Source organism: Bos grunniens, chromosome 19, assembly GCF_055505025.1.
Source record: "Bos grunniens cultivar Pamir isolate PY7600 chromosome 19, Bosgru_T2T1.0, whole genome shotgun sequence".
Classification (NCBI taxonomy): Eukaryota; Metazoa; Chordata; class Mammalia; order Artiodactyla; family Bovidae; genus Bos; species Bos grunniens.
This window is the reverse complement of record NC_141183.1, coordinates 55770481-55798391: the sequence shown is the minus strand read 5'-3', so window position 1 is coordinate 55798391 and position 27911 is coordinate 55770481. Positions and strand designations below refer to the sequence as shown.

Below are 27911 nucleotides of genomic sequence, written 5' to 3'. Positions count from 1 at the left end.
AGTCCCAGCCTGGGTTTTGGCCAGGTTAAAGTCCCCATATGAGTCACACGGTTTCATCTGTTTTCAAGGAGAAAGACGTGACTCAGAGGATTATGACAGATTTTTTTCCCCAGAGATGACCACAGCGTTATTTCCCATTCTACATGCTCAATTACATTAAAAGTAAATAGTCTAAGCATACCAATTAAAAGCAGACTGTCAGATCTGCAAGACCAAAATACACGCTGTCTATAAAAACACACTTTAAATAAAATGACACAGGTTAAAAGCAAAGGAATGAGAAAGAGATATGTCACACTAACATTAATCAAAAGAAAATCAGACTGTCTATATTAATATCACAAAAAGTGGTTTTTCAGAGCAAAAAATAGTAGCAGTGTAAAAAGGGTCAGTTCATAAAGAGGTCAAATCACCAAAAGGACATCAAAATCCTAAGTATTTATACAGTTAGTAAGGCAGCTTCAGGCAGACCCAGGTTCAATTCCTGGGTTGGAAAGATCCCCTGGAGACGGAAATGGCAACCCACCCCAGTATTCTTGCCTGGAGAATCCCACGGACAGAGGAGCCTCGCAGGCTCCTCCTGGGGTTCCAAGAGTCAGACATGACTGAGCGATTAAGCACAAGGCAACTTCAAACTACACAGAATGAAGACTGATAGGACTTCAAGGAAAGATAGACACATTCAAAGTTTCAGAGATTTTAACACCCTTCTCCCAGTGATTAATACAAGTAGACACAAATCAGTAAGAATATAAAAGACCTTGGAGAAGGCGATGGCACCCCACTCCAGTACTCTTGCCTGGAAAATCCCATGGACGGAGGAGCCTGGTGGGCTGCAGTCCATGGGGTCGTGAAGAGTCGGACATGACTGAAGTGACTTAGCAGCAGCATAAAAGACCTGGGATTTCCCTGGTGATCCAATGCCTAAGATTTCATGCTCCCAGTGCAGGGGGCCTGAGTTCGATCCCTGGTCAGGGTACTAGATCCCACATGCCGCAACTAAGGTGAGAGCTCACCTGCTGCAACTGAAAGACCCCACACACCACAACTAAGACCCAGCACAGCCAAATACCATTTTTTAAGAGTGTAAGAGACCTGAACGTTTATCAACCAACTTGAGCAGCTGACACAGAACCCTCCACCCAACAACAGCAGCATACACATTATTTTCTTTTTTTTTCATTTATTGAAGTATAGTTGATCTACAATGTTATGCCAATCTCTGCTGCAAGCAAAGCGACTCAGTTATACAGCATATGAACATTCTTTTTTACATTCTTTTCTATTGAGGTTTATCCCAGGATGTTGAATATAGTTCTCTGTGCTATACAGTAGGACCTTGTTGTCCATCCATTCTATCATAATTTGCATCTACTAACCCCGAACTCCCAGCCCATCCCGTCCCCACAAGCCTGTCCTGTGTCCGTGAGTCTGTTTCCATTCTGCAGACACGTTCAATTGTGCCATATTTTAGATAACACATATAACTTACGTCATATGGTATTTGTCTCTTTTTCACTTCACTTAGTGGGACCACCTCTAGTTGACGCATGCTGCTGCAAATCACATTTTTCATTTTTAACGACTGAGCAGTATCCCATCGCGCCACCTGTTCTCATCCATCTCTCTGCCGATGAACTTTTAGGTTGTTTCCGTGTCTTGGCTATTGTGAGCAGAGCTGCTATGAACACAGGGGTACGTGTATCTTTTTATAGTTTTATCCAGACACATGCCTAGGAGTGGGACTGCTGGGTCATACGGTAATTCTACAGTATTTTTAGTTTTCCTAGGAACCGCCCCCGGAGAAGGCAATGGCAACCCACTCCAGTACTGGAAAATCCCATGGAAGGAGGAGCCTGGTAGGCTGCAGTCCATGGGGTCGCTAAGAGTCAGGGATGACTGAGCGACTTCACTTTCACTTTTCACTTTCATGCATTGCAGCAGGAAATGGCAACCCACTCCAGTACTCTTGCCTGGAAAATCCCATGGACATAGGATCCTGGTAGGCTGCAGTCCATGGTGTCACTAAGAGTCAGACACGACTGAGGGACTTCACTTTCACTTTTCACTTTCCTGCATTGAAGAAGGAAATGGCAACCCACTCCAGTGTTCTTGCCTGGAGAATCCCAGGGAAGGGGGAGCCTGCTGGGCTGCCGTCTCGGGGCGCACAGAGTTGGACACGACTGAAGTGACTTAGCAGCAGCAGCAGCAGGAACCGCCCCACTGTTTTCCACTGTGACTGCACCAGCTTACATTCCCAACAGCAGTGCAGGAGGGTTTCCTTTTCTCCACACCCTCTCCAGCATTTGTTATTTATAGACTTTTTAAAGATGTTCATTCTGACTGGTGTGAGATGCTACCTCATTGTAGTTTTGGTTTGCATTTCTCTAATAATTAGTGATGTTGAGCGTCTTTTCATGTGCACATTGACCATCTGTATGTCTTCTTGGGACAACTACTTATTCAGGTCTTCTGCTCTTTTTAGATTGGATTGTTTTTTATTGTTGTTGCTCTTATATGAGGTGTTGGTCTGTTTTGGAAATTAAGCCCTTATCTGTTACATCATTTGCAAATATTTTCTCCCATTCCATAGGTGTCTTTGTTTTGTTTTCTTTATGGTTTCCTTTGCTGTGTACACGTTATTTTATTTATAATCTCATGGCTGGTCTCTCTGATGACCAGCCCCGATCCTGGATCATCTCACCTCTTAGCATAACCTCAGATGTGATCCAAGGGGCTGGTGAATAACAAGGACATTCCTATTGCCGAGGGCAATTCCAAGGATTTAGAATCTCCCCACCAGGAACAAGAGACAACAGCCAGTCAAGTTATTATACAACAACCTCAAATCCACACCTCCCACAACTCCCTCCCCTTTTCAAACAAAGATAAAATCCGGGCCCCCTGCTGGCTAGTTTTGTTTCATTGTTTTTAAGTTTTTATTATAGGGATTTTCAAACAGAGACAACAGCAGAAGGAATAATACAGTAAACACTCATATTTCCACCACTGTTTCCTTGATTACTCACTCATAGCCCTCCCCTGCCTCCCTACCCTCATCCTCTGATCATCCTGAAGCAAAGCCCAGAAGGACATTTGGCTGAGAATTCGTGGCAAGCTTCCTGAGGGGCTGCCCCACCCACGCAGCCTCAACTAGGCTCCAGCTCTGCTGAAACCTAGCAGGCAGCTGAGTGGGGGGTACCCAGGGGCCCTTGGGCACCCCATTTGCTGACTCCTGCATGACAGTTAAGGAACACTTTCTACACACACTGTAATGTGTGCAAGAACACCTAACACCGCTTTATTGCACTCAAAGCTTCTAAGGCACGTAAGCCAGCCTTGGTCCTGGTATTTCTCATGCCTTTCCAAAGAATGGTGTCTACAACACTGATAATGTCCTAAAGAATCAACGCATAAAAATACAAGCTGAAGAACACAGGCTTAAATACTCCTAATTAAAACCAATGCAGGGTCGGACAGAATAAGGTAAGAAATAATGTATCGGTATTATTTTATAGATCACAGACCCATCTCAAAATAATTAAAACAGGCAAACCAACCAACCAGTCTTTGAACAACAAAAACTTGACCCCGATCTTTGATTTATCATGTCAGAGTGGTGGAGACAGTCCCTGCTACCTAGGTTGGGAGAACATTTGTATGTTTATCTGGGAAGTTCTGACCCTCCCCCAGGGTACCAAGGGGCATCTACAAGGTAGCTCCTCCAAGACAGGATGGCAGGAGCAGTGAGTGGATCCATCCAACACCTGCCCATCTGACTTACTCTGCAAAACAGGAAGTCAAATGAATGCAAAGTTCCCCCAAGTCTAGGACTTGAGCACTGGGTACCAGCCCTGCAAGGCAAGAGGGGACATGAAGTCTCACCACTGGACACAGTATGGTTTGAGACAGCGAGGGCGTGCTCCTCAATTCACGTCTCCAAGGCACCCGCATAAGCCTCAGCTTGGGTTACCTGCTTGCCTTTCATCACAAGAGGGGCTCAGGCTCCTCTGTCCTGAGCTGGACGATGCACTATCAGGGAAGCGCCCCCCCGGCTGCCCTCATTTCTAGAGGAGAGCCCAAGCAGGACCTGTGGTTTAATCTTGGGCACCCTCCTCAACCCAGCTGTTCCCCAAGCATGAACTGGCTCTGAACAAGGCTTTTGTTTCAGGAGATCAATGAAGGTGCTTTGAACCATCTCCAAAAGCAGAGAAGAATCACCAAAGAACTTTTCTTCCTAGTAGCAAAGGAAGAAAATCTTCAAACACCCACAGTTCAGCTGTTGCAGGGAATCTTCCCTACAAAGATGAATTCTCTCCCAAGGAAGTAATAGTTCGTGTTGGAAGGTGACACACATCAACACTTCCGTCGGGAACATCAAGTGCTCTGGGCCTAACTAGAATGCCCTGGGGATCCTGCCAAGACCAGAGATGAGCTGACATAATATCAAACATCTATATGGAAGGCCTGAGGTGCGTGTCTCCAGTGGTATGGTCCTTTTCAGACCATAAGGAGTAAGGAGCCTGACTTCAGCTCCCCTGCTGGGAAAGTCCAGAGCAGGACTCATTTCTTCACAAGCTGTTACATTTCTCCCACTTTGGGGATGAAAACTTACATACTGACAATGTCAGGATGTAAGGAGCTCGGAAAATTCCAGCCATCCACTCCCTCCAGCCCTCAGTGGACTGAGGCTATTTCCACTGCACAGAAACACTGCAGGAAAAATAGCCCCTTGTACTTGAGCCTGGCAGCTGGTTTCCTCCCTGGTTTGTCTTTCTGACCCTTCTCCTGGTCAATTCCTACATCTGCATTTGGCTCAAATGAGGAAGAGAGTAGAAAGGGTTCCGGCCTCTCTGACTCACAAGAGGACCAGCGCTGGGTTGAACAGGAATGTTGCTGCTTCCCATGGATCTGCTAGCAGGCCCTTCTGGCCACAGGTAAGCACCCCAGCAGGTGACTAGGGTGGTCCTGGAGGCAGCCGCACCGGGCCTGTCTGCGTGGCAGCAGGCTTAGCTAACCGATCAGCTCTGTTGGCCACGGTGGGGTCTCCACCAGCTAGGGCAGAGTCTCACAGTCCTGGAGGAAGGAGGCTAGCACTGAGGAGAGCCAGTCAGTAGGCGAGACGCTCTGATGAGAGCAAAACTGCCGACTGCTAATGCCCTCTTGCGTAGGGGGACCGCTGCTCCACAGCCTGTGCAACCAGAAGGTTCTGGGGCCGCAGTCAAAGCCAAAGGCATCTGCGGAAACGCCTTTCATAATACACGGGAGTGGGTGGGGCTTCTGGCCACATGGGGACTGGGTCATGCTGACCCGGAATCACAAATTCAACACAGGCTGATTCAGATTATGGTTTGAAACCTTAGACCGAAAGTGTGGACTCAACATTTTAAAACCGTGGATGGGGTGATGAGGTGCAGGACAGGAAGGGACGACAGAGGGGGAAAAGGACATACTTCTTTGGGAAACTCCGGTCTGGGTGGAGACCTGCTGTGGGTCGCTTCCCTCGAGCACAGAAAATAATCCAAAGTCTGAGCATTCATCCCAACTCCCACGTGGAGGCAGTGGAGGAGAATGAAATTCACTAACTTTGGCTTTTTTTTTTTTTTTTTAATCTACAGACCCAAATAGCTCTACAAAGAGTCATCAGAACTCCAAGATTTGAAGGCTACTTCGGAGAAGAAAGAAGCAGGCACCAGAGGCCTGAGGAATAACGCACAGTGGCTACAGATTATGTCCAGCAGGAAAGAGACGCTTGTGACTTTGACTCCCCGGAGACCCGCTCAGCCGCCTGGAGATCTACCAGAATCGAGAGGGGTGCATCCGGCCAGAGAGGCACCAGGAAGTGGGAGCCTTCCTCACCCACAAGGTAAACACCCCACCCATCCCCGGCCAACCCTGACCTCTCACCCCATCTGCCCAGCCTCCCGCCCTCCGCAGGTCCCCTCCCATCCCTTTGGCCCTGGGGGACCTAGGGCAACTTCCCGGGGGTCCCACCTGCAGCACCCTCCTGGGGGGGGACCTGGAGAAGTGCGCGGGTGGTCCAGCCGAGCATCTGTGGCCAGCCTACTTGGAGGAGCAGATGGAGAGCATGGCACCCGTGGAGAAGAGCCAGAAGGCGGGGTACACGGCCTCAGTGAAGTCCACCTTGTACTTGTACAACAAGTGGACCTTGTCAGCCGCAGCGAAGAAGAGGACGAAGCCGTGATCGCAGTTGAGAAGTACCCCGACCCGCGTGGCCTTGGTGGAGGGCAGGGTTTTCTCCACATTGTTGTGCCAGGCAGAGATCTTGGTGTTGAACCACTCCACACACCAGGACGCGTTGTTGCGGCCAAGCCGGCTTTCGGGGCCCTGCCGCTCCATGCTGCCGTAGCAGATACCCACCCCGCAGAAGTTGTTCTTCTGCAGCTCCACCTCCCAGTAGTGAATCCCTTTCTTGTAGCAGTGCAGCCCCAGCACCTGCGAGCAGTATGTGAACCTCTGGGGATGCGGCCGGTAGTTCAGGGACGCGTCAGCCACGGACGCGACGGTGTAGTTCTCGGACAGGGCCACCTTGCTGTGGGCAGTGTTGTAGTCCAGGACAACTTTAACCACATCTAAGGAAGCATCAAGGAGTCAATCACGAGGAGCTCCAAGCACTCTCACGTTTCATCCTTTCCCTAGCTGGTAGTATTTATTCATTTGTTCCACCCATCCATTCAACCACCCTTCCCGTCCATTCGTTCTGTCCAGCTCGTCAGACATTTGTCCATGTCTCTAACCACCAATCAAGCCATCTGTGTGTCTATTAGCCACCCATCTGTCTGTCTATTCCTCCACCCAGAACCATTTATTGAGCCCCTGGCTTATGCCAGGCTCTATACAGGACGCACAACCATGAACCAGATGTGGTGCCTGGCCTCGTGGAGTTCCCACTCCCAGAAGTAAGGCAAGCGCATCAGTAATGACAACAGTGAAGACTCCATGCTCCACTAAAGGGCAGGCACTCTGCTGGAGAGACACAGCCATGGGGGTAACGAGACAAGGGAGGGGAGAGCACAGAGGAACACTTACTTCATGGGTGGACTGGAATCTGAGCCAAGCAAAAGGGAGATGAGAAGAATTAAACAGGAGAGCAGAGGAGGGAGAAAGGCTACGCTGGACAGAGGAGACAGTGAAGGCAAGCATGGAGTGACGAGGATGACAGACATGTGCTGGGAACACGGAAGGCTGGGCAGCTGGGAACACAGAGGCTGCAGCAAGAGAAGAGGGACCTCTGAAGCCACGAGTGGCGAGCCAAAAGGTCTCGACTTTAACTGGGGGCAGCGGGCAGCCAACCGAGGTCTGCCAAGCACAGCAGCAATGACCTGAATAAAATCCTTGATCAGGACACAAGCCTGGCCTCCACCTCCTCCCTAGGACACAGCCCTCCCTGCCCTTCCACTCACGGAGGACCCTGGACCAATGATAGACAGCAGGGCAGACACGGAAAATCCTGAGCTTGAGAATTTGGGAAGCTAGAGACCAGGGCTCTCTGCCACCCCCTGGCTCAGGAAAAGATACTTTGCACCTGGCCCTGGGTCTCCCCCAGGGCAAAATGAATGGCCTGGGAAAATGTCCTCTGAATACCCTAAGTCCCTAGAATTTCTTTCCCCTGCTTAAACAGCTGTACCGCAGAGTGCAGGGGGCTCCACAGACATGTGACTCAGCACCTCCCCCAGCAGCTGGCATCAGTCATGGGGGCTGGGGGCAGGGGAGGCCTTTCCCAGCCAGGAAGCTCCAGGGAGGCCGGCCCTGATAACCAGGTACCACTGTTCCCTCAATGGGTGAACCACGCCCACTGAGCCAGGACCACGCCCACAGCACCAGCAAGGGTGAGCCACGCCCACTGAGCCAGAACCACGCCCACAGCACCAGCAAGGGTGAGCCACGCCCACTGAGCCAGAACCACGCCCACAGCACCAGCAAGGGTGGACCACGCCCACTGAGCCAGAACCACGCCCACAGCACCAGCAAGGGTGAGCCACGCCCACTGAGCCAGAACCACGCCCACAGCACCAGCAAGGGTGAGCCACGCCCACTGAGCCAGAACCACGCCCACAGCACCAGGAGGGCCAGAGCATACTTTGCAGAGAGAGATTTCTGCAAGAAAGCATTAGCGGAGAGTGCTCCGTGGGTTAAAGCTATGGATGGCCCGAGGCCTGGCCTGGAGGAAGAACTGCCACCACTTCCAGGCTGGAACCACAGAGGAGCAGTAAGGACACCTTCCAGGGGACAGGCTGACCACGCCAGACAGAGGCAAGGGCAAGCAAGGCAGCAGCTACTCACACTCCAGGAGCTCCGGCCTGGACTTGGTTAGGAAGTTCTCCAGCACCTTGGCGTTGAGAGGCGCTGAGGTCGGCGGCACGGTAGGGGCTTTGGCTGCACCTGGAGGAGGAACAGAAAACCATTTGCTAAACAAATTCAGAGCAGGCATTCCACTGTCCACGGCCCACCAGAACTCACCCTCCTGGACAGTTAGTTTGGGATTCACTAAGTGTTCCGAGGATCCAAAGGTGACAGGCTTGTTGAGTAAGGCAGAGCCTGGGATAAGGGAAGAGAGGTATGAGTTGGGGAAACAACAGAGTGACCTGATGGCCTGGAATCCCTCCCACACTATTTCTCAAGAGCTGCCTCCACAAACACACACCTGGACCGCCAGGGTGACACAAGAGAGTCCAGACAGGGCAACATGCATCATACTGGTCTCGTGCATGTCCACTTATCCTCACCCCCAAGCCCAGACCCAGCGGCCAGCACAAGTCAAAGTCATGGAGCCCACGCCCATCTCAGACCCTCCCCCAACACACACCAGCCCACAGCTCAGCTTTCCTTGCTGGCATTTAGTTCTGCACTCGGGCACTCAAGGAACTAAAAGATGCAGAAATGCATAACTTACCAGGTTTCCTGGGCTTCTTCTCTTCTTCTGAAAAACAAAATTTTCAGAATTAAGATGTTTCAAAGCAGAAACAACCATACTTTCAAACACCATAATAATAATCGCTATGTGAAGGTGACCCATACAAACAGAGCTAGTATGTTTTAAGTTGAAAAATGTAAGGGGGTCAACAGGCAAATTAATCTACAGTCCAATCATGGTTTTGGTGGGGAGGGGCTAATAAGGAGCATGAATGGATTTCCTGGTGAAATGGAAATCTTTATCCCGATTTGCGTAATGGGAACACAGATGTATCAGAGAAGGCAATGGCACCCCACTCCAGTACTCTTGCCTGGAAAGTCCCATGGATGGAGGAGCTTGGTGGGCTACAGTCCATGGGGTCGCTAAGAGTCAGACACGACTGAGTAACTTCACTTTCACTTTTTGCTTTCATGAACTAGAGAAGGAAATGGCAACCCACTCCAGTGTTCTTGCCTGGAGAATCCCAGGGACAGGGGAGCCTGGTGGGCTACCGTCTGTGGGGTCACACAGAGTTGGACACGACTGAAGCGACTTAGCAGCAGCAGCAACACAGATGTATGTGTTTGTTAATCTAACTTTACTTTTAAGATCTGGACATTTTACTGTAGGTAAATCATATCTCCACAAAAGAAAAAATGCAAAAACAAACACACAAAAAAAAACCCACATAGAAAACCAGCCAAAAAAAAAAAAAAAGTGCTTGCCAGATATCACTATAGTCTTTATAAAGTATCTGCAGTGTATATCTATGGGGACTGAGTTTAGCTAAAACAACTATCCTCAAAGCACACACACCAAGCCAGCAGTGTCAGCATCACCTGGGCAGCTGTAAGGACTGCAAATTCCCAGACCCCTCAGACCAGCTGAAACTAACAATCTGGGTTACTAGCCACTGGACTCTGATGTGTGCTCAAGTCTGGAGGGCCGGAAGATTTCGGGTCCACTCTTCACCACCACGACTGAAATGAAAAGGGGAGTCCTGGATCTCATCCCCGCCGGCCTGAGGACCTTGCACATTCCAGACCAGCCCCACCGGACCCGCCCACGGCCCCACCTGGCCCCTGGCAGCCCCTTCCTCTCACTCAGAGCCCTGTCTCAGGGGTCATTTTCACTCTCCCCATCTCCCCACCTGCGTCTCCCCCCGACTCCCACTGGACCAGCATCTTGGGAGGACTCCAGGCTGTGACCTCGGCTGTGGGCACAGGGCTCCCTCCCAGTGACCACGGGAGCCTCACCCACACTGTGACGAGTCCACCCACGAGCCAGCCTGATGCCAGCATCCTCGGCTCATGCATGCAGAGCGGGCTTGTGGAGGGGGAGCAGTGGGAGGGAGGCTCTCTGGGCCGGAGCCTTGAGAAGGACACAGGTTGGCAGTGCGCGTCACCTCGTCTTCACATCGGGTGCTCTGAACGTGTCAGGCTCCCCTGACGGCCCCCTCCTCCCCTGCCCCAGGTATGCCAGCCCCGGACTACACTCCACTCCGAAAGCACACACTTGTCTGCCAAAGACAAGCACTAAATACTAACAACAAGCAAACAACAACAAAAACTAGCCCAGGGTTCTCTCAGCCCCTCACCACCCCATGGCGGCGAGCAGCCCTCCTCCGTCCTCACCAACTCTTTCGGTCAACAGTTTGATGACATTTATTGCTGTTGTCCCGTCGCTCAGTTCTGTCCCACTCTGCAACCCCACAGGCTGCAGCACACCAGGCTCCTCTGTCCTTCACTGTCTCTCGGGGTTTGCTCAGATTCATGTCCATTGAGTCGGTGATGCTTTCTAACCATCTCATCCTCTGCTGCCCCCTTCTCCTCCTGCCCTCAATCTTCCCCAGCATCAGGGTCTTTTCACTCCATGCGGCCAGAGTGCTGGAGTCTCCGCTTCAGCATCAGGGACATACGCCTGGCCTTTAAAGAGCTTTCGCCATCAGTGTCCCACATAAACCTCATACAACAGTCCCGTGAGGTCAACGCCGTTATGGTCTGCATTTGATACATGAGGAACCTGAGGACCATTCTGCACCCAGCCCCCATCTCAACAAGGGTTCCAACATCCCCAAGTGAAAGTGAAAATGACGGTCACTCAGTCATGTCCGACTCTTTGAGACCCCACGGACTGTAGCCCCCCAGGCTCCTCTGTCCGTGGAATTCTCCAAGCAAGAATACTGGAGTGGGTTACCATGCCCTTTTCCAGGGGATCTCCCCAACCCAGGAGTCGAACCTAGGTCTCCTGCATGGCAGGCAGATTAGGTGCCATCTGAGTCATCAGCCAATTACCCCCAAAGTGGAGGACAAAAGTTGATCTTTAGGGACTCAGGGAGAGGTAAGGAAGGAAAAATCTTCTTTTTATGGATCAAAGCACCATATGTAAAAGACACACCATATGTGGGGTATTAAACTTCATGTATGGGGTGACTAGGAAAATTCTGTCTAAAAGGGCTTGAGGGGTAAAAGCAGAGGGTAATAATGGAGAAAAGGCTGAGAGGCTCTGTGAGGGCTGACTCACGTCACACCCAGGACTGAAAAGAGACAGCCTCTGCTCGGGGTGCTGCCCCCCAGGCCAGAACTTGGCATCACATTAAGTATTTCTCAAGACGAACCAGCTTTGGTCACGTTGCCATCCCAAGCAGTGGGAATATCCAGCAGGTCCTCCCAGGAACCCTGCAACCTCCCCGCATCAGGGTCGGTTGGTACTTGCCCCCAGACGCTTCCAGGCCACCCAGAACCCGGGGTAGGCTGGGCCCCCCGGGAGGAGTCGTGACACCCTCTGGTGCCTCAGCCTGAGCGCTGATGCCCACGGCTGCCACCGCCCACGGGGATGGAGGTGCGACTACTTACTCACGACCTTCTTCACAGGCTTCTTCGGTGTGTGTGGTGCGCAGGGTCCTCCAGCGTCCCCTGGGCCAAAGAAGGAGAGGTTAGTTTAGGCGGCTCTTCCACACCCAGCCAAGGAGCCAGCCTCACGGTGGAAGGGCAGTGAGCTGCAGGGAGCTTACAAAGGTGACTCCCACCAGCCTTTCCCTCTGATCACTTACAAGCACTAGAAACGAGGCAACAGAAACACAAATTTGGTGTGTTCCCTCTCTTCTCTGCCTTAAAATGTAACTGGGGTGGAGTCTTTGCCCGCACTCCGCTCCACAACCGCTGACCTGTCTGCAAGCTGTGCTTGCTCTCCTGAACCGTGGGGAAGATTCCTCACCCAGGGGGCGAGACCAAGGCGCCTGCTGTGCTCAGGAGGTTCCTTTCCCCCGGGAGTCTCTCACCACTCTGTCCCCAAGCCAGCGAGCACAGGTGTAGCAGGAAAACAAACACACGGGGCTAATGCACCAAATTAGCTTCCCCTTGGCCACGGCCGCGGCACACCGGTTGCAGAGGCTCTTCAGCAGGGCCATTCGGCCAGCCAGGCTGGGACTCAGGCCTGCTCCCTGGATTACAGACCAAACACCCAGCGTGTGCTGGGCTCTGTGCCAGGCACTGGGGACAGTTCTGGAAGAAAAACAGACCCAGCCCCTGCTCTCATGGATCACAAGCTGGCAGGGGAGACAGAGGGCGATGGCAAGGAGGAGTAAAACGACAGGTGTGAAGGAACTTCCCAGGTGGCCCAGTGGTTAAGCATCCACCCTGCAAAGCAGGGGATGAGGGTTCAAGCCCTGGTTGGGGAACTAAGCCTGTGAGCCTGGGCACTCCAGGGCCTGCAAGCCACAACTAGAGGTGCACCTCAATGCAGGAGCCCGCATGATGCAACTAAGACCCAAGCAGCTACGTAAATATATAATTTTTTTTTAAACGACAGGTACAAAAAGGGCCCCAAGGAAGGATAAGGACCTGGGACCTTGTCTGAGGAGCCGGAGTGGCAACAGGGAAGGTTTGCTGAGAAATGTTAACGTTTTAACTGATCTCCAAGGGAGACAGCAGTCACCTGGTGGAGTCTGAGCCCTCTAGGCGGCGAGGAGGGGGGATATACAAAGACCCCGGGGCAGGGACGTTAACATATTTGAAGAACTGAGCGTAAAGGGATGTATTGGGGGGAGGGGGCCGCTTCAGGGCTGGAGAGGTGGACAGGGCCTGATCAGGCAGGGGCTTAACAGCCAGACTCAAGAGTGTGGTCTGCAATCTAAACAAATGAAATTCTCCAAAGAGGAGGCAGGGGAGAGGGTGCCAGGAGAGCAGACTGTCATCCTGAGGTGCTCTCTCCGGCTGCGACAGGAGCAGCTGCAGAAGAGCTCGTTAGGAAGTTGCCGCAGGTGATTCAACCGAGAGCAGGCATGTGGTGGCTGCAGTGGAACGAGCTGAGTCCGGAGATATTTAAGAAGAAATCTGACAAGGGGCTGGATATAAGCAGAAGGGCATGGGGTGGCGGTTGTTTAATTGCTAAGTCGTGTCCAACTCTTTTGCAACCCCATGGACTGTAGCATGCCGGGCTCCTCTGTCCATCGGATTCTCCAGGCAAGAGTACTGAAGCGTTGCCATTTCCTTCTCAGGGGATCTTCCCAACCCGGGGATCAAACCCACGTCTCCTGCTTGGCAGGTGGATTCTCTACCACTGAGCCACCTGGCAGGCCCCAAGGAAGGGGATATCAAGAAAGAATTTCATGTTTCTCTGACCTCCAAACTAGCTGCTTCCTTACCAAACAACACTGACAACCCAGAATCCACTCAGCCCATCTGAGCCAGCCTCAGATTCAGACCAAATAAAAGCCTATCCAGAAAGGCCCTTCATAACACCTGGCCACAAAAGACACTTTAGGAAGGATGGCTACAGTCTCAGGATGAGGTGAAGACTGCCCACCACCTCCTAGATGAGGGCAGTGGTCTTATAACATCTGAAGCTCAAGCCCCAGTGCTCCAGAGCAGGACTTCCCTTCCCGAACCGCAGAGGGGACCCATCCCGTTTCTAGAACCCCAGTGGAAAGCCTGAGAGGCTGCCAACAGTTACCTGGGATGGTGAGCTCCTCAGGCTTCTTGTCCTGGGGCTGTCTGAGGCACCGCTTCAGCTCATTCTTCAGGTCGGAGGTGCCCTGATAGATTTCCTTAATCAGCTCGTGGTTCAGCTCCACCTTGGGGACAAAGACTGGCTTCGTGGTGATTCCCTGCAGCTTTGTCGCTTTCTGCAATGAGCCAGGGGGTTAGTTCAGGCAGGTCTGATGAAGCTAGGGCCCGGGCTCAGGCCTCATGAACCCCGGAACGAGCTTCCCCGTGCCCATGGGCACTCAGTCTAATCAGCCTCTCAAAAGTGGCTGGGGGTTGAAGTGCCCCTTTAAGACACAGCCATCTGGAGGTGGAAGAGCCCTCACCTTACAAAGGGAAAAACTGCAGTCAAGAAATGACAGGTGTCCTGCCAGGACCTCTGCCGATTAGTACCAAGGACACAACTGGGACCCAGGCCTCCTAACCCATGGATAATGCTCTTTCCACCACTATCGCCCCTCAAAGACCAGCTCTGAATGCACGTTCTGAAAACAGAACAGGAAGGCCCCGAGGGCTGCAGGATTCAGCCACACATCCAGTGAAGGAGAAGAATCTTACGGAAGGTCTCCCAAGCTTGGAGACCAAATCAGATCATATGGTATCAAGAGGCCCAGACGTGGACTCAGAATCCTTCTGGGAGAGCTCGAGGCAACTGGATCAACAAACAGGAGTGAGCATGTGAGAAGAAAATGCCATCCTGCCCAGGCGTGGCTAGAAGACCCTGCACACAGGAGAGAAGGTTCCTGGGCACTCCTGTGCCTCCCCAGGGCCTGAACGTGGAATCTGGGCCTTTGAGGTGTCAAAGCAGCATGCCACCCAGTCACCTGGGCTCCCAGAGACACCCGTTGAGTACCTGGCACTCTGCTGTACAGCAGACACACTGGGAGGGTGAAGGGCCCCTCTTGAAAGGCGCAGACAGCCTTCAAAACAGACAAGGAAACAAGCACGTCTAGACTGAGGTCATCAAGGGAGAGAGCAGAGGCAGGTCACACGCTCTGGATCACCAGCAGTGGGAAAACAATGGGATCCCAGGAAGATGGGGGAACTGGGGCTGCCCTGGACAAATGACAGGGTTTACGAGGCAGAGGCCAGTCTCAGAGTTCCCTGCCCACACTCAGGGCCTCTGAGGAGCACCCTGCTGTGGTCAGAGCCCCAGGCATGGGCTGGGGGTGGCTCGCAAGAGATAAGACTGCTGGCAAAGGCAGGCAGGTCACCGAGGGCCCTATGGGCCACGCTGAGGAACACAAAGTCAGAAAGGGTGTCCATGCTGTAGAAAGATACTTCCGGGGACCATGCAGAGGCGGGATGGGAGGAAGAAGGTGGAGGCCTAATGCAGGCAGCATCCCAAGATGGACCCCGAGCCTCCTGACTGCCCTGGGCGCACACGTTACACATCCTCGCCCCCAGATTAAGGGCAGGACAGTGAGTATGAAAGGGTATCACTCCTGTGAGTAGGCTACATTACATGGAAACACTGAATGAGTACTGCGGATGTAAGTAAGATCCCAAATCTGTTGATTTTGAGTTCTTCAGAAAGATGATTCTTCTGGGTGGGCCTCACCGAATCAAGTAAAAGCCCTTAAAACAGAAAGTGGGCCTTCCCGGAAGGAGAAATTCTCTGCTGGTTCTGAGGAAACCAGCTGCCCAGTCGAAAGAGGACCACATGCTGAGGAACCGTGGCAGCCTCTAGGAACCTCAAGGACACAGGGCCCTCAAGCCTGCACCGTGAGGGACTGAACTCTGCCAACAAGCATGTGAGCTTCCCCAGAAGGAAGCGGCAACCCCGTCCAGCATGCTTCTCTGGGAAATCCCATGGAGGGAAGGGCCTGGCGGGCTACTGTCCGCGGGACTGCCAGAGTCAGACACAACTTAGCGACTAGAAACAGCAACGGCAGAATATGCTCCTTTCTTCAACAGGACAGACTTCCTATTTATGAGTTATTAGAACTCACAGGTACCAAACACACTGGAACCCAACAAAGGAGAATTAGGCTCTTTTCTAAGGCGGAGAGAAATGCATGTCTTGGGGGAGATGTCCAAGGGACACAGGTATTCTGTCTGTGTTTGTCAGACAGGCAAAGGAGAGACATCAAAGAGCAGAAAATACTGAAAAATGGGTCTTCAGCTAAAACTTCCCTGAAGTTGGTAGATTTCTGGGAGTATGAAGCCCTCTGAATGAAGAGTTTAAGCCGTACACAAAGATGGAGCTCAATTAGGACTGGATATCCACAATGACCTTGCTTATTCCAAGTGATTTGACCAGACACTGGCTGAAGAGAGCTTAAGCCGAAAAGGAATTAGTAACGTTGTCACGAAGATTCTGACAGATGTGAATAACAGGAAGAAGAACTCTGGGGCAATCCAGAAGAATAAAAGTGGAAAAGAGGCTGAACGGATACAAACTGCTGACTGTGTTGATTGAATCTCATCCCAGCTATGAATTCAAACAGTAGATCTATCATTTCAGAGAAACAAATCTCTTTTAATAAAGAAAAATTACACAGTGGAAGAAAAAAAAAAAAGCATGTCAGCTTAGAAGACAACCCTGAGCTCCAAAAGGAACATACAGCCTAGTGAGACCACAGCCTCAGCCACACAGAGTGTGAGGTAACGGACAGCTTTTCTTCTAAGCCACGCAGTTTGCGGTAAGTGGTCACAAAATGTAGAAAACTAATACAGCGTGTGTGTCTCGGGGATGCGTCCCAAAACCCCTTACCGCCCCAACCCCTTGAGAGTCCCGCTCCACACTGTAATGCAAGGCAGAAAGAGGATTCAACAACGTGCTCATCATGACCCACCTCCAGAAACTCAAACTCGTCCCCCTTAGTCAGGGCCAGTTCAACCTCCTCCTTCAGGGTCTGGATCTCACTCCTCTTCTTGAGGATGATCTGGTAAATGTTGTCGAACTTGCTGGTGACCCTCTTCTCCTCTTCCTTTATCTTCCTTGTGGTGCTGGCCTCGGAGGCATCAATGAGAGCCTTCATCTCCAGGTATTCCTGTCTCAGCTGGTCCAGCTTCCTATGTGCAGCGTCCTGAGAGGCCAGGACAAGAGGGCATCCATCAGACGGGCAAAAGGGCTGGGCCTGACACACGGAGCACCACAAGCTCTCACCTGGACTTCACGGGAATTCAGACGGGTGCAACCACTTTGGAGAGCAATCTGACAAGATCAGTGAATTTCATACCTTATGACCTAAATCCTAGAGGAAATCAACCCTAAATATTCATTGGAGGGACTGTTGCTGAAGCTCAAATACTTTGGCCTCCTGATGCAAAGAGCTGACTCATTTGAAAAGACCCTGATGCTGGGGAAGTTGAGGGCAGGAGGAGAAGGGGACGACAGATGCTTGGATGGCATCATCAACTCAGCAGACATGAGTTTGAGCAGACTCTGGGAGATAGTGAAGGACAGGGAGACCTGGCGTGCTGCAGTCCATGGAGTCATAAAGAGCTGGACATGACTGAGCAACTGAACCCCACCATCACCACCAGCACCTTAGGACCCAGCAATCGAGTCCAAAGAAGGTACTCAAGAAAAAGACTCTGCTCCTGAGACACCCAAGAATGCTCTAAGCAGCACTGATGAATAGCAAAATCAAGGAAACAAGCTGAGCGTCAGTCAGCAGAAGACTGAAAATTATTCCCTGGGATGGAATATTAACCTATGATAAGGGAAAAACAACTTATAGAAGACACACAGTAAGAGGCACCGGACACAAGACTTAGAAAGAAATAGAATGGCGCACGTCTGCGCGCTCAGTCACTTCCGTCGTGCCCAACTCTTTGCGACCCCATGGACTCTCTGCAACTTCTGGACGAGAGGATGAGGGATACAAAAAGGGAAAGACGAAGCCAGGCCTATATTCTCTTTGGCAATATTTTACTTCTTAAGCTAGAAAGCGGTTCGTGAGTAATTTTTTTAAAGGGCATGAAGCTGCCCTAGACAATTTCCTCTAGAGCTACACTACATGCAGCTGAAGTGCCCTTGAACTATGGCCAGTCCAAGTTAAGATGTGAGATAGTGTAAAATAAGAAGAGTATGAAACATCTCATTAATACCTTATATTGATTAAAATAACACTTTGGATATACTGAGTTAAACAAAATATACTAACAGAACTAGTCTCGTGCATTATTCAGATTCAAGTTATATATAAGGTTCGCTTTATATTTCTACTGGACTGCACTGCTCTAGAAGCTGCCGTTTCCCTTTACAGGTTGGGTCACCTCATCAGCTCAGAATCGAACGTGACAAAGAGAAACACACACAAGAGGGTCAGGGAGACTGGAATTCAACTTTTTTTTTGCGGGGGGAGCCACACCATGTGACATTCAGGATCTTAGTTTTCCTACCAGGGATTTAAACCCAAGCCTCCTACACTGGAAGCTCAGAGTCTTAATCATTGGACCACCAGGAATTCCTGAGAATTCAATTTACTTCTTAAACCAGTACCTGACCCTGCCACTTCCAATGTGACTATCAATGTCCCCGAGTAGTCATCCTCCTTCTCCCCTGTCAGTAAGAAAACACCCCTGGGTTCAGATGGGCACACGGCTGCCCAGCCACAGACTACATCTCCCAGCATCCCCTGCAGCTGGTCACGTGACTACACTGCTGCCTAGGCAACGCAAACAAAAGTGGCAAGTACAACACTCTCCCTCCTTGTCGCTCCTTCTCACAGGCTACAGCAAAGATCTAATGGTGTCCCAGTGGCAGCTAGACACGAGGAAGGGCAGGAAGAAGGCAAGGTCCTGAACCCTGAAGGGTCACAGGCCGCAGACCATCCCATAGCCTGCCTGGGTTACTCAGGTCCAGCCCTGAGCCGTCACAGTGAGGAACTCACACAGCTATCTTATTTAAGCCTCTGATTCAGAGGGGTATCTCTGCTACAAGAACTTAGCCTGCCCGCCAATCAATACAGGTATTCTCATCTGCATTCTTTCACTTAAGCCTCAAATTCACCTTCAGAAAGAGGTTCTGGAAGTAGATGGAAAAACTAAGGCTCAGAGATTTGCCAACATGACCACAGCATCACAGGCTAGTATTCTAATCTAGATCTCATCTAATCTAACCACAGCGGTGGCAATGAAACCAGATGCTGCCACCCCAGAAAGGATGCTTAAAAATCAAACCTTCTCTCAATATAAAAGCACTGTAACCTTATAAAAATTACGAACCTGGAGGGGAAAAAAAACCTCTATAATTCTACCACTCCAACACTTGCTCTACTGCTCCTTGACTATATTTCCTTCCAGTCTTTTTTCCTACACTTTCTGTAATGGGTTTAATGGTGGCTCCCTAAAAGTTACATCCGTGTTCCAGAACCTGGAAATGTGATCTTACTGAGAAAAGGAGTCTATGCAGATGTAACTAAGGTAGAAATCTGGAGCCAAGATGATCCTGGCTTACCCAGGTGATTCTAAATCCACTAGCAAGTGTCCTTATTAGCGACAAAGAGCAGACACAGAGGGAGGAGGCGATGTGAAGATGGGGGCAGAGACTGGAATGATGCAGGCACAAGTCAAGGAATGCCGGAAGCCACCAGAAGCTGGAGAGGCGGGGACAGACTCTTCCTCGGAACCTTCGGAAGGAGTGTGGCCCTGTCGACACTTTGGATTTGGACTACTGGCCTCCTGGAGGTCATTTTACAGATGATAAAACTGAGGCAGAGGGGACAGCACGGGGGTCAAGTTCACAAAGATAGAACGAGCTGAGACAGCGGCTTCAGTAAGTGGCAAATGCGGTCGTTCAAACCAAGCCTCTGCCTGCAAACAGCCAGAAAACTAAACTGTGAGAGACTACATTTCTCGGAACCCAAGTGTGTGGTAATCTGTTACAGTAGTCCTAGAAGACAAATACACTTTTTACAAACAAATAGATGCAGGAACTTTCCTGGTGGTCTGGTGGTTAAGACTCTGCTTCAAATGCAGGGGACATGGGTTCAATCCCTGGCTGGGGAACAAAAGTTGCTCCATGCTGCATGCAGCGCAGCCAAAAACTAACTAGATAGATGCAGCTTTTGCTTCCTGTTTCTCTCCCATTTAAACGGTAATTACTTTTTATGTTGCTATGTTTTAACCTTAATTTTCAGTGATTCCTCCCACCCAGGTTGGACTCGTAGTCTATTAAGAATCTCTCTGGGCATGTAGATTTTTGCATGTTTTGTTGAATTCTGACTCTGTGAGTGGACCCAACAGGAGCTGTTCGGATGCCAGAGCTGTGCTCGCCTCCCCGGAGGGACGGGGCGCCCCATCTCTCACCTGCACCTCCTGCTGCCTGGCTCTCACGTCCTCCAGCGCTCTTGACGCCCCATTGATCTGGCCGTACATGACAGTCAGTTTTTGCCTCAACTTGTTCTGCAGAGAAAACGAACTGGGTAAGAACACACCTTGTCCCAGCCCCCCAGAAGTGCCCAACACCAGGGACCCACAGCTGTTTCCACCACCCAGGTCTCGCCGGCTTGCAGTTTTCTGACACATGCTCGTATTTACTGCCTCCATCCTTTCAGGGGGACAGCACAGTGAGAAGTTATAAGGACAGGACTTGGAGCGAGACATAGCAGACTCAGTTCTCAGCTGTCCAACTGTCTCTCACCTGTTTCTCTGGTCAGGAAACAGATATAGCTGTTCCTACCCTGCAGGGCTAGAAGGACAATTAACTGAAGCAGTGTCAGCCCTCAGCCTAGTGCCTGGATCTTAGCAAGGACAAACGTCCTTAGTAAATGTCAGCTTGGATTATTACGAGCTTCTTCACTAGAACCCATTTTACAGATGATGAAACTGAGGCAGAGAGGAAAGCAAGGGGGCCAAGCTCACCCAGACAGAATGAGCTGAGACAGCCGCTTCAGTAAGTGGCAAATGGAGTTGTTCACACCAAGCCTCCCACTACAAACAACCAGCAAGCAGACAAAATACTGGGGGAGGAGGGACCTACTGAAAACCAATGGGGGGCTAACAAAGAAAGGGAGGACCACACAGTTAAGATCCAGGAGAAAGAAACCCAAAGAGATAAGCCTGGCATCTGGGGTTCTCCCAGGGCCATCTGCCAGTCCGGGAACACAGCTGGGAGAGCCTCTGTGCGCCTTAGAGAGGCAGGAAGACAAAAACCAAAGTCCACGGCTCACCTGATAAGCCCCACAGACCGAGCCCTCCAAGGACTACACCCTGGAATAAGGATGAACCGGCGGCAAACCAGCTCAGTCCCTGAAACTGAACTAGGGTGATTCAGAATCACTAGGCCCCAGGTCACGTTCCAATGCACCAAGGCAGCTAATGCCACCTGAAGCCCCCGAGTATTTTCGTAAATTTTCATAATCACCAGCCGACTTGCACCCAACTCAGGCAAAATGCTGCAGTGTAGAAATGGGTAGGAAAATCACCACCACCTCCACCGTAATAACGGCAGCTGGTGTTGGTCATGAACTTACTCCAAGTCAGACACTGTTCTAGTACTTTCCACATATTAACTTCGTAAAGCTAAAAACAACACTAGGAGGTAGGGGATTATCCGCCCTTTACAGATGACGTCGCTGAAGCAGAATAATTAAGGGGCTTACCTAGGCCACATCACTATTAACTAGTGTTACAAGATGCTGGTATTACAATAACAGACTTATGTCCAAACTAAGCACACAGGAAATTTCTAGGGGAAAAAAATGCACGTCCCTTAAGTAGCTGGCTCAACAATACTCTGGCCTTCCCTTCCTGTCCTCTGGCTCTCCCAGGTCACTGACCTTCACCCTGGATTTGAATAACCAGTGACAGTCACATGGAAAGGCTGGAAGCACAAACCAAGGCCACACCAACTCAACCTCGAAAGCCCGAGTCACTCATGGTGTTTCAGATGTGACTTCTGTGACAATAACCTCTGACCCAGCCTCTAGCAGCGGCCAAGATAAACTGCGGCCAAAGGCAGAAGGCCAGCCCTGGGCACATCCAGCCTCACGGGTCTCAGATCTGGAAGAGACCTCAGGACTCCTGGGGGCTGCCAACTGTTTCCAAGACCCACTCTCAGTGGTCATTCTTGTAGCTGTTCAGTCTCCCAGTCGTGTCTGACTCTTTACAACCCCATGGACTGCAACACATCAGGCCTCCCTGTCCCTCACCATATCTTGAAAGATTTTACACATATTGATCAAAGGCATGCAACAGTCCCTGTTGGTACACAGGGGCCCACATGGCTATAGACCAAAGGAAAGCCACCCAAGGCCTTTGAGAGCAGCCAATCAAGGACAGGGAACATTTCAAAGTTCTGAGCATCCCTTTACAGGCTGGAGACTTTGGTCCTCCAAGTAGGCACCAAAGTCCTGAGTCCACCTTACACCAGTGATCAAACCCAGCTGGGCTGGCTCTGCAGCCAGTACTGACCAGCAGCAGGGCTGGGAAAGGAGACGGGTTAAAGCAGGAGTTCCCAACCCTGGGCTGTAGGCCGGTACTGGTCCAAGGCCTGCCAGGAACCAGGCCGCAGAGCAGGAGGTGAGCAGTAGGCGAACAAGCGAGGCTTCATCTGCCACTCCCCACACTGCCTGAACCACCTCTCCCTGTCTTTCATGAAACCATTTCCTGCTGCCTGCCAAAAAGGTGGGGGGCCGCCGGGTTAAAGGACGCAGCAGGCCAAGAGATGGAGGGCAGGCAAGGCTTGATAAAAGGATTAAAAAGCCGAGTGTGTATGGCATACAGATAATCTGGGCACAGATTTCAGCTCCAGGCCCTGGAGGTCGAGTGGAAGCTGTGGCTCCAGACCAGACTACAACGGGTCCTTCTGCCCCTCCCTGCCTTCTGCCTCCTGGATAAGAACTGCTAGCAGGCCTTCTGAGCAGATCTAGGCCGCCCAAGTCCTCAGGCCCACACGTCTTGAGAAGAAGAAAATCTGGGCAGTCTAACACCCTCCATGCGGCAAACTCTCCTCGGGGAATTTCTGAGTAACAGAAATGTTAGCAGGAGCTGCTAGCGAGCTATAAAAATGCCATGCATGGGGAATTCCCTGGTGGTCCAGTGGCTAAGAATCCACCTTCCAATGCAAGAGACACAGGTTCAATCCCTGCTCAGGGAACTAAGATCCCATGTGCCAAGGAGCAACTAATCCCGTGCACCAGAACTAGAGAGGCTGTGTGCTGCAACTAGGACTGTCAGAGCCAAAACTTAAAATAACTATTTTTTTTAAAAAAGCAACTCTGATCTCTGTCAACTGAAAAGAAAAAAAAAAATACACAGCCTAAAAGCTAAGAAGTGAAGTGTTAGTTGCTCAGTCGTGTCCGATTCTTTGCAACCCCATGGACTGTAGTTTGCCAGGCTCCTCTGTCCTTGGAATTCTCCAGGCCAGAATACTGGAGTGGGTAGCCATTCCCTTCTCCAGGGGATCTTCCTGACCCCGGGATTGAACCTGAGTCTCCTACACTGAAGGCGGATTGACAGCTGTGTTTAAAACAAATAAACAAAACCCGCCATTTATGGATCACCTCATTAATCCTCCCAACCACCTCCTCAGATAGGCATCATTATTGGGCCCTTTGATGGGTTCCCAGCCAGGAAGTAGAGCCAGAATTCAAACCCAGGTCTCAACATTCAGCTCCGGTCAGAGTCCGAGTCAACCAGCTGGGCCCTGGGGCCTGCCTAAGAAGAACTTCCCAAACAGCTCAGCCCCGTAAGAGCCTCCTGGCCACTCTTGGATGTGCAGAGGGAATGCTATTAATTCCATTTTAGGGATGAAGAAGCTGACCCTCAAGAGAAATGCAATGACTTGCCCTGAACCACAGCTGATGTACGCAGAGCAGGCCTCCAGGCTCTGAAGGCCAGGCAGGTTCTTTCCTATAACAGGTGGAGACCCAAGTGGGCTGGGCCTGAGACAGTTGTACCTCCCAAGTCAACGTCAGGCAAGGCCTGAGGGACTCAGGGAAGCAGGCCGCAGGAACCCAGCTCAGCCTGGACAGGCAGACGAGGCAGGGAGGGTCCTGCCCAGGCCAGAGCAGCACCTGCCCCCGAGCCGTGGAGCCACTGCAAAGGTCCCCAGGCTTCACATCTCCTTAGACAGCACAAGGACAGTCCCGGTTTTCCCTGAGAGCCTGGGAGAGAGAAAAGAACCCAGGCCTGACCCTGAAGTTTGACTGAAGCAAGGAAAGGGAGTGGGACTACGCCTGTTCAACCTCTGCCTCCATTCCAGACGGGACATCAGGGTCCGCGAACCACTGAAACCATCTCAGACCAAGAAGGGCCCTGAGGAATCCACCTGATCCCCCTCCTCACATTGCTGATGAGGACCAACCCCAGGCAACCACTGAAACCATCTCAGACCAAGAAGGGCCCTGATCCCCCTCCTCACATTGCTGATGAGGACCAGCCCCGTGATTTAAAGTGGCTCAGGCAGGAGAAAGGGCACAGCAAGCGTGCGGCTGGGCCTCCTGTCCAGGGCTTCCGGGGACCCTGCCCACCCTCCCCCTCATAGTGGTTGGTCCTCCCTGGTCACCAGAAGTCTCTGGCTCACAAAGACTTTATCTCACATGACCTCAGAAATGTCCTGTGCTCTGAATTCCAGGACTTGGCTTTGAGGCTGATCCACCAGAAGAAACAGCAACAATGGTGTCAGACCAGCTGGCCAATGACCACTTGGCCACTTGGGTTAACTCAAGTGAAATGAACTTCTCTGAATGTCCATTTCCTATTTCCTCAGCCGTAAACAACTCATTATACCCACCACCTGGGAGCTAGGGGAACTTAAGAGAACAGAGGTAACCTCTAGCCCTCGTATTTGATGTTCAAAACCCTCTACTAAACATGTCAGACCACTGCTAAAGTGAAAGTGTAGTCACTCAGTCGTGTCCCACTCTTTGAGACGTCAGGGACTGTGGCCCGCCAGGCTACTCTGTCCATGGAATTCTCCGGGCAAGAACACTGGAGTGGGTTGCCATTCCCTTCTCCAGGGGATCTTCCCGACCCAGGGATAGAAGCTGAGTCTCCAGCATGGCAGGCAGATTCTCTACCATCTGAGCCACAAGGGGACCCCCAGATAACTGCTAGGCTTAATGCAAACAACATGTCACCTGTGTCTTAAGTAGTTAGTTCCCTCTGTAAAATGGGTGAGTGGGGTGAGCCGCGAATACGAGGGCTATATGTTCTCACGGCCTTTTCTACCAGGACACTAGCTGTGCTCCTGCCCCCATCTCAGGCACAGCAAGGCCTGAGGGTGCCCCTCCACCGCCCCCACGGGAATCCGCCTGGTCGGCCACACTGCCCACAGCGGGGCCCTGTGCGCCACCCAGCCGGCCCAGGCTGCCTCTCGGCGCCGCCGCCCGCCGCCCCCTACCTCCAGGTCGGTGCTGGCCTCGTTGAGGGGCGCAGGGGAGCAGGTCTTGTGGTCCACCACGCAGACGTGGCAGATACACTCGCTGTGCTGGGGACAGAAGAAGTCCCGCAGGCGGTTGTGCCGGGCGCACTTGCGGCGCATCAGGTCGCGGACAGGCGGCTGCAGCGGGTGGTCCTGGAAGGCGGGGCTGTCCAGGTGCGGCCGCAGGTGCTCCTGGCAGAAGGAGGCCATGCACACCAGGCACGTCTTGACGGCCGTGGCCTGCAGGCAGTGGTCGCAGGCCACCTGGCCGGCCGCGCTGGGGGCGGCGGCACGGGTGGGCGGCGTCCAGTCGTCGGCGGCCAGCGCGGGCCGGGCCTGCTCGGCCTGCAGGAACTGCTCCACCACCGCGCACAGCACCGTGTTCTTGCGCAGCTGCGGCCGCGCGGCGAAGCCGGTGCGGCATTGCGGGCAGAGGTACGGCGCGCCCTGGACGGCCCACGTCTCGTCCAGGCACGCGCCGCAGAAGTTGTGGCCGCACGGCGTGGTGACCGGGCCCTTGAAGGGCTCCAGGCAGATGGAGCACGACAGCTCCTCGGCCAGCGGGCACAGCTCCGCCATGGTGTGTCGTGGGCGCCCGACGGGACGTGCGGGGACGCGGCGGCGCAGTGGCCCCGAGGCCGCCGAGGAAACGAAACCAAGAGGCGGGGCGGGGCCCCGGCTTCCAGGAAGTCACGTGGGGCAGGCGGGGCGCCCCAGGCGGGGGCGTCCCGGGGTCCCCGAGGTCCCGGCCGCCGCGCTCTGGCCCCGGCGACGGGCGCTGGGTGGGCGCGGGGCGCGCGGTGCCGGACCCCGGGCGTTCAGGCCGGCCTTTCGGCCCCCGGGCCGTTCCCGCGGCCGCGCGGCGGAGGAGGAAGCGGGCGCGTCGCGAGGAGTGAACCCCGGGTCCCGGGCACGCCGGGGCCCCCGGGGGGACGCGCCTGCGCGGGTCCCTGCCCTCGGGGAGCCAGGCCGGACGCCAGCCGCCCCCGCGAGCCAGGCGGGCTTATCGAACGGACCTGTGAAAAAAGCTACAGCAAGGGCTTTCCGGGTGGCCCGCGACTCTCTTCCTTTTTTAAATTTTTATTTATTTCATCCTTCCTTTCTTTTCCCTGGTTCTGAGCCCTGGCGTTTGGGCAACACGATCTCCGCAGGCTGGAACTCGTGATCACACACTGAGGCTTCAACTTGGGAGATTTCTTTCCCCGCCGGACGATGTAACACGCTTTCCCCTCTACGCCCCGCCTCGCCTTCTAGTTTCCTGGAGTTTGGAGATACCCCAGTCTCAACAAAAATCTCCTGTCTCGTACATACCCACTTTCACGCGCGCCTGTGCACGCACACAAATATAATTTTGAGACATTGTTCTCAAAATTGTTTATTTAGTTATTTTCTTCTAATTGTAGCTTTGTTTCCCTGGCTGCTCTAGCCTCGGTGCAGGACAAGTGTGTGTACATTAGGGGAGACGTGTTCAAGAGAGGAGATGCGGCGCGAAAGGAAAGGTAGTGCTTTGGGAGGAGTGAACTGGAGTTTACTTTGGGGACAGGGTGGGCGCCAAAAAGGGAGGAAAGGCAGCTTCTAATTCTGATCACTACCATTTATCAGTACCTCTGGGTGCCAGGCGAGTCATAGATATCCTTATAATCTCCCATAATCCTTGTTAGCACTGCAGGAGGGACGTCATTATGTCCATTTTATAGATGAGGGTCACGTGTTTCATACAAAAGAGGACTGGGATACTAGCTCAAGATTGCTTTATTCAACATCCTAATTCCAGCTTTCTATTGCTCCAGGACTATTTACCCCATTTCTTCTCTTGCATATGACGATGTTATTTGCATGAGAAAAAGAAGACTGAAGAGGGTAGGAAATTAAGATATATTTAGCATCTAAATCCTTGAGGTATAAATACCTTATGGTACAGATGAGAAAGCTGAGGCTTAGGAAAACTAAATAACTTGTCTAAGGTAATGATTATTGGTATCCAGACTATGATTCCAAAAACCAAGCATGTCCTACTATAAAATGTTGTCCCCCATGGGGAGCATTTTCCAGGAAATAAACATTATGAAATTCCCTCTGACCTAGCTCTTGTGGGTGAGGTGACCTGACTCATGCCAGAATGCTTGTAGAACTCTCCTTCCAGGAAGAGAAGTTTAGAAAGGCTGATTAGTCAGTGAATAACATTAGGAGGGACATGGCGTTATTAACAAATTCCATGCAGTGGCTATTTACTAAGACCTACCTAAATACATTCCATTATGGAGAGAGAATATACTTTGTATTATTTCAATCCTTTAAGTTTATTGAGACCCAAATGTGGTCTATCTTGTTATTGGTTGCTATTTGCCTAGTTTCTCTTTTTGTGTCCTTTTATTTTCAACCTATTTGTGTCTTTGAATCTAAAATGTGGTTCTTATGGACTGTATATGGTCAGATCCCATTTTTTTGTGATCCTGCCAATCTCTGCCTTTTAATTGGAGCATCTGGCCCATTTACATTAAATTCCTAAGAAAGTGAAGTCAGTCGTGTCCGACTCTTTGGGACCCCGTGGACTGTAGCCCACCAGGCTTCTCCGTCCACGGGATTTTCCAGGCAAGAATACTGGAACGGGTTGCCATTTCTTTCTCCAGGAGATCTTCCCCACTCAGGGATCGAACCCAGGTCTCCCACATTGTAGACAGACACTTTACCC

The 27911-nt window shown here is 51.8% G+C and overlaps 1 protein-coding gene across 1 annotated transcript; it reads right to left on the bottom strand.

Moving 5' to 3' along the window:
- Window positions 1–1166: 1166 nt before the first annotated feature.
- Window positions 1167–25862, bottom strand: TRIM25 (tripartite motif containing 25). Its single transcript, XM_086360888.1, has 9 exons — window positions 25199–25862; window positions 20161–20256; window positions 16698–16931; window positions 13868–14039; window positions 11770–11829; window positions 8915–8941; window positions 8482–8559; window positions 8305–8403; window positions 1167–6593 (listed from the first exon to the last, which is right to left on the bottom strand). The coding sequence occupies exons 1-9, from the start codon at window positions 25796–25798 to the stop codon at window positions 6064–6066; spliced, it is 1896 nt and encodes a 631-aa protein (XP_086217014.1). The 5' UTR covers window positions 25799–25862; the 3' UTR covers window positions 1167–6063.
- Between the last annotated feature and the right edge of the window lie 2049 nt (window positions 25863–27911).

Bases quoted from the DNA above. Each gene is read 5' to 3' on its own strand.
- TRIM25 (XM_086360888.1), bottom strand. From the start codon at position 25,798: ATGGCGGAGCTGTGCCCGCTGGCCGAGGAGCTGTCGTGCTCCATCTGC. The intron at 8,560-8,914 runs GTAAGTTATGCA...CCCTTATCCCAG, and splicing joins GAAGAAGCCCAGGAAACCTG to GCTCTGCCTTACTCAACAAG. The intron at 6,594-8,304 runs GTGAGTAGCTGC...ATGCTTCCTTAG, and splicing joins CAGGCCGGAGCTCCTGGAGT to ATGTGGTTAAAGTTGTCCTG.